Genomic DNA, 7,328 nt, shown 5'->3' on the forward strand with positions numbered 1-7,328 from the left:
CTTCTTGCCTTTTTTTTCAGTAGTCCTACTATCCTCAATCAATAATTCAGAGTGAAAAATGGAGAAGGTAGCTGCATCCAGTACCAGTATGTGATGAGAGAGGTCTAAGAAATCAAGGCTGCAATGCAGCAAGTGCCTACTTCATCAACCTAGAATTTAGGTCCCATAACTGTAGAACTAAAGAAAGGAGCCAAGGTATGACAAACCCTTATTGCAATCATGTAGTATATCTATAAGGGGAAAGTCAAACTAATGATTGTGATAAACAGTCCCCGTTTTCAATGCATCACTGATGTTTTATTTTGGAATTGGTAGTATCTACAGTTTTCTAAATAAAATACCTCGAATATCTTATAACAGAGATTAGTAAGGCACCACAAATGGTTTTCTGATTAATTTATCAGTTTACTCCAATGAACAGATCCGATTATCACTTTCTTTATGCTTACCTATAAAAAGAATGAACACATCATGAAGAGGAAGTGGATGGAATTAATGAATGTTGAGGGTCATGACTTATAAGCAAAATTTGGTGGGCAGTAGCCCATGCTGGTTATACAAATATGGTCGTAGGATGGGTGGTGTTAGGCCTGGAGAGGTGGCTTGTGGGCAATATTGACCAATGCAAAAAAACTCATCAATTACTGCATGCAGTAAGGGTACTGAATTGACGGAATATCATAATTTATGTACTCGTTGACTTCATGGAGTCCATATAACAAGCAATGTTTAATCATGCACAGATTACAATCGAGCTAATGCAAAGTCAAACATTCCATAAAATATATGCACGAAAAGTCTGCAAATCACCATCTGAGTGGTTCCAGAATTTGCAATATAGTCATTCACAGAGATTATTGGTAAGAAACATTTTAATATCCTAAACAAAAATTGGAATAGTGCTAATCGTTAGGATCTGAGTAAGGCGCATCTTGATTCAATTATAAACATTATTCATAGGGAAACATATTTCAGTGCTAAAAACTCAAAACGTCAATTCAAATACCTTAACAGAAGCAAAAATACACTATGACTCTTTCATTTCCTAACATTTGATTGTCCAAATAAATACGATGGCTACCTAAAGCACAGGATAAGAGATACAACAGCCTTAAAGCTACATAACATATAATCCTTCACTGCTGATTTGCAGTCGGCGAAAGAAACAATTAACAAACTTATTCTGCTCTGTAAGGAATATCAGGAGGATGTTATAAGCAATGAATCACACAATTTCTGTGTGAACAGCGATAGATATAGCAATAAATATCTTACCTCTTGGAGTTTCCTAGTGAAGCTCCTGTCATACTCTTACAGGCTTCTGTAAAACGGCAGACAAATAAACCTCTAATTTCCCTGACCCGGCTGCGTCTGCCTTCTCCCCCACGACCCATTTCAGCTTTTTATATCCAAACCTTTCAATCAACCTTGTCAACTCCGTTTTCTTCTCTTCATTCGCACAGTAAAAATTATCCAACCAAAACAAGCCGCCAGCCCTCAGAATGCGATCAATATCAAACATAAGGAACTCCAATTTCTCAGGTTTTCCCCCGATATCCAATCCACTTGAGGCGTGAACCAAATCAAAGACATTGTCATAGAAAGGGAACCGATGATCTAGACTCAAGAATAGAGCGAAAAGTCCTCTTGCAGCGATAAATTCGCTAAATGGGGCATCAATATTCAAGGTATTAGAGATCACAGTCACATTCCTCTCTGCCATTCTAGCAGCGAAGGTACCTGACCCACCTCCAATATCAAACCCAATTCTGATCCCTCCACCTCCCAAAGCTAAAACATCGTCAATAAGAAAATCATTTTTGCCTCTAGCCTTAACAAACCTCTGATTCTCATACCCATTAACCAAATCAAAACAACCAACACAATCCCTGCTCAATTTCTTGTTGTTCAAACACTCAAAACTTTTACACCCAAGCCCACTCCAGGTAACATTCTTATCACCAACAGGTTTCCAAAGAGAAGTAGGAAAAGGGTAGAGACCAACCTTAGGAACAGATTTGGAAAAGCACCTCCTTCTCGGCAAAGGCTCGCATCCGCGTAAAATTAGCTTCTGGGCAAGGCTCCAGTCATCAGGGCAAGGCCCAGAGACCTTGTAGGCCATATACTGGGACAATAGGTCCACGGATTTCTCACAGGAATGACCCACGGAAGCCACCATTTCAGTGATTCCAGTTTTTGAATCTTTCCCCAGTGGGAGCTGGTGGGGCTGGAGATAGACTTTGAGCTCGTTAGCGAGATTGGGTCTTGAAAGATCGAGGCTTTCATAGCCAAGGAGCTCCTTCTCCATCTTGGCCAGCTTTTTCTGCGAGACAGCGATCTCTCTGAGGATCAGAGAGACCTGCTCCGAGATAAGAGAGATGTTCTTGTGATTGCGGAGAAGTAAGTGGTTTTGGTGGTCCTTTGGGGAGGATGTGAAAGCGTAGAGAGCAAAAAGATTGGTGGTGAGCACGGAGAAAAGCATGAGAATGTTGACTGCTGAAGAGCACAGGGATGCTCTTCTGAATCTGGCTGTTCCATCCCCTATTTTAAGAGAGACCGAGCCCATCCTGCGTTTGCTGCTTCTACTTTTCGACCAAAGAGAGAAGACAGTGAGTGAGAAGGTTCTGAGAGATTCAGATTTGTGAAGTGGAGCAGGTGAAAGAGAGGACTTGGCAAACAATCTGTAAATTAAGAGGGCATTATGGCATACAGCACGCAGTCCTTTGTAAATTAAGACAGTGAGTTTGATGCTGGGTGGTTGTCGGTTGTGCTTGTGATCAGATCGGCTGTAGCTGGAACGAAGTAAAGCTGTCTTCGCGTTCAAGCTTAATTAGACGAAGGACATCAATTTTATTATTTATTTTATATTTTTTTTAATAATTAAGTTCAACCTCTTGAAATAAAGCGTAGAGTGATTATTATATAAAAATATCACTTATTTCAAAAGTTTATAAATTTTTATTTATTTTATACTTTAGCAATTTACAATCATGTCTCGTGATAATGTGATATATGAAAATGTTACATTTTTTTTTACAAGTAGAAAAATATTATACACTACGATATCGTTATATTCATATTTTTTATGTGTATTATTTATAAATCTGAGATATATTTAAAAAATAATAATGAAAATATTACATTAAAAAAATATGTTAAGAAAATTGATAAATCTAGGTTTAGTTTATAACTATTTTATCATTCTACTTAAAAATTTAAAATGACAGGTAGCTGTATAAGATTGCTTTTATTTGAATGGAGTGTCACAATTATATTAATTGATTTAAATAGAGTTATAACATATTTGATAGTGTAGTATATAGCATATTTCATAATCTTTATGCCGTTATCTATTTGTTGTTTACGCACAAGTGAATAGTGTTACTTATCGAATAAAATACAAAATAAAATAAACTCAATTTTTGTAGGGATTTATCATTTAAATTTTAATTAGGTGCAGCAGGTTCCGAAAAAATTCAAGCCTGTCCCCAAGGGCAAGGTTGATATATTCAGTCATAATTAGTTTATATTTTTTTTCCTCAAAACAAATTCTAGTAGACTAATTAAATTTAAAAAATGCTAAATGTATTTAAAAAAATTTACAAAAAACTTATTTTTCTACATATATATGTTAAAAATTATAAAATTTAAAATTTAAAATATAATTAACGAAATAAATATTATAAATAAAAATATAAGTAAAACTCTAACTACTACTAGCACTACTCATTAAATTTTTGTGGCGCAATCCGTAAATGTTTTGGAGACGACGACCTATGCATTATGCATCCAACAAAGTCTTAACAATATTCCTCGAAATAATAAATAAATAAATAAATTACATCCAGAAAAATTTGTGTTACGACTTATGCAAACTTAATAATGTGTTATCATTTAGTGACAATAGAGGGGTAAAAAAGTTAATCATTGTCCTGAGTTGGACACCTCTCATTTTGACAAATTAAAAAATATATATTTTAACCATATGAAATCGTTAATTTATAAATTTTTTTTTATATAAATATATTTTTAGAAAATCTTTTATCCATTCCTCGTAAGAGTACAGTCCGTCTATCCACGTGTAAGCATCGCAGATAGGATGTGCCCAAATCCAATAGCTCGTAAAATTTATCCTCGGTAAAGAACGTAAGGATCAAATGGTCCATACAAAGTCAAAGCCCGAGAAATCCAACTCATACTCCCTCTCTTCCATGATTCCATCTCGCAGGGTATCATACCATGTCACGGGACGATTGAAAATATGTTCCCGTGACATGGTTGTGATGAACACACAGAACAATCGATTTAATCTCAGTATTATTATAATAAATACCAGAAAGGGAAAAAAAGAGAGACGTCCAAAGACTAGAAAGGAAGGAAGAGAGACTCTGTTGTTTCTGTGAAATCATAAGTTGATGATAGATAGAAAAAGGTTAATAATTACAGCAATTATTTAATAGCTTGAAATTGGAAAATACGAAAGGCAAGTCTTGCAAAAGGTATAATTACTTTGGTGCAATGAACTACGTTGATTACTGTCACTCAAGTTGATGACGATGTCTTTTCTGATCTAATGGGGCTTGTGGGGGCGTGATGGCAAACATCATTGTTTTGTCTCTCACACGCATAGACTTTAGCGGTTTGGTCTCTTTCGGCCTTTCCCATGGGTCTGTTTCAAATCTTTATTCCAATCCCTTCTTGTTGCACATCCTTAATAGTGTTACCACAGGGTTCTCTCCAAGCTTTTCCGAGGTTACGAAAGGCTCCAAAACATCCCAAAAAACTTATCATGCATTATATCATAAACAATGTATATTTGTAATTAGAATTCTTCTATTCAGTAGTTCTATGTGTGAAGTGAATTTTAATTTTTTATCTTTTTTATTTTTTTCATATGTTATAAGGTTGATGAATATAATTTTTCTTTCTCTGACACAATGCTCAATTCAAACAAACCTACGAAACTTAATTTGACTTTTGGAGGCAATGATTATGGATTTAGCTAAAATTTAATTATGGATTTAGCTAAAATAGGCTAATTTAATTTTCATTATGGATTTAGCTAAATTTTAGATTAGTAATCTATTGCACAATGCTTGTGCACTCTACAATTATATGTAGTATTACTCTTTTTAAAATTGGCTATAAATATTAAATTCTCCAAGTTAGTGGCAAATTCAAATTCCCCTGCTCCATAACGTTTCTTCATTCTAATTTTATTAGTGACTTGCATTGCTGAAAAATAGGCATAAACCTCTACATTTTTTTCTGCATTGTCGAGAAAATGCCCAAATGCCAGACGAGTAATCTAGGTTACATATAATACCAAAAAGCCATGTTAAAAAATTAATAAATAAATAAAACCATGTTCAAAATTCAACATACCTTTACATTAATGATCTGTTTCTTTGGTACCATATCAAACCCACATTTAAAAATTCATAGTCATGCACCAAATTTGTGGTTTTCGCCTGATCTTTGTCAAACTTTAGGACCAGATTATGTGTCTCGTGTTTTGGGATTTTGGATCCCTCCTCTCTGTTCGACCATATACAAATTCATATTGAAGACTTACCGGCATCTTGCAATGTATAAATCGATGCAGACCATGTTGAAAACCACACATGCAAGCTTTTTCATTGTCACTTGTCAGAATTGTTACTGCGGAGATCGGTCAACTTCCCAGAAGAGAGTTTTGGGTGCAAGCAGAACAGTTTCCTCGTAGTTAAAAAGTTGAGTATCGAGTCACCAACAAAAGCCAATGGCCCGTGAGATGCATGTCGTTCTCAATACTTTTCTGAATTGTGAAACCAAAAAGTTACTGAATAATACTAAAATACAATTATAGATTATGTAAATAACGCCTTTTTTTTTTTTTTTTTTTATGAAGAGCCGAAAGTCACATGTCCAATTGTGATTCCGTCCCAAATTTTATTAATCAACCCTCACTTGTGGCGGAGGAAAACCGTGGTTACAACCCAAGGCCTGTGGGCTACAAATAATATAATAAAACCAAAACCCAAGCCTAAAAACCAAAAAACTCAACCACTATACAAAAACCTCCAAAAAAACCTTCAAAGAACAACCTGCAAAAACAAAATCTGCACGAACATAGAGTGAGAAATAAATGATCAAATGCAAAAAAATACATACCTCTCAAACAGCCAGCTCACAAATCTTTTAATCAACTGCTTCGGATTCTACGTAAGTAAGGGAGACCCCCTCTATCCAGCCTAATGTTACCTCTAATAGCAGGAGGTAACTCAGGAAGAGACAACCATGATCCCGAAATACCATTAGCACCCATTTTAGCTAAACCATCCGCAACCGAATTACATTCTCTATAACAATGAACAAATGAAACATTAATACCAGCTATACGACTCTGAATTTCATCCCAATAGTCTTCCATATACCATAAGCCACATCTCTGATTCTTCAACCAATTTAGAACTATCAAAGAATCTAGTTCAATTTCCACAAAAAGAAAACCCATCAAACCAATATATCGAAGCCCATGAAGTAAACCCATTAGCTCAGAATAATTGTTCGAATGATGCCCCATAGCAATAGCAAACCCACAAAGCAGATTACCTTTTTCATCTCGAATAATACCTCCCGCACCTGAAGGGCCCGGATTACCTAGAGAACAACCATCAACATTCAGCTTTACCCAACCTTGCTTAGGTTGATTCCACTTTACTGGAATGACAATCTCTTTCCTCATGACATTTAACGGCATATTAAAACATTTTAAAATACCTTCATCTCGCCGATTGAACAAATTAACCTTGTTAAGTTTAACTGCAATCCAAGAAACCCAATATTTGATAGAACACCAAACTTGTTGAACCGATTCCATTATTCCTTCCATCCGGGCTTTACAACGACGGCCCCATAACCGCCAAGTAATGATTGCCGGAAGAAGACCCAACAGTTGACCAGGACGATTAGAATTCTTAGCCCTCCTATACCAACACTCCACCCTCTGTCTCCATGAACAACCTTCCACCCACGGAATTCCAATAACCACCGAACATATACGCCAAATTTTTTCAGCAAAATCACCTCCCGCAAGAATATGATTTAGATCTTCACAAGTATAACTGGAACAACAATCACAACGGGAAACAATAGGAATACCAATTCTGCAAATTCTATCATCCACAGGAAGACAATCATGTATGGCCTTCCACATTGTGATTGAAATTTTTTTAGGAAGAACAGAGTGCCAAACCCATTTTGCCCAAGGGAAATCTGGTCCCCTCAAGCGAATACAATTCCAAGCACTCTTCGAAGAAAAAGTTCCGTCATCATTAGGAAGCCAT

General features: G+C 35.9%; 1 protein-coding gene across 1 annotated transcript; it reads right to left on the reverse strand.

Annotated features, from left to right (window-relative positions):
* Positions 1-909: 909 nt before the first annotated feature.
* LOC109018445 lies at positions 910-2,810 on the reverse strand. Its single transcript, XM_019000608.2, has one exon. The coding sequence runs from the start codon at positions 2,564-2,566 to the stop codon at positions 1,304-1,306; it is 1,263 nt and encodes a 420-aa protein (XP_018856153.1). The 5' UTR covers positions 2,567-2,810; the 3' UTR covers positions 910-1,303.
* Positions 2,811-7,328: the final 4,518 nt, after the last annotated feature.

This window comes from Juglans regia, chromosome 11 (assembly GCF_001411555.2).
Source record: "Juglans regia cultivar Chandler chromosome 11, Walnut 2.0, whole genome shotgun sequence".
Classification (NCBI taxonomy): Eukaryota; Viridiplantae; Streptophyta; class Magnoliopsida; order Fagales; family Juglandaceae; genus Juglans; species Juglans regia.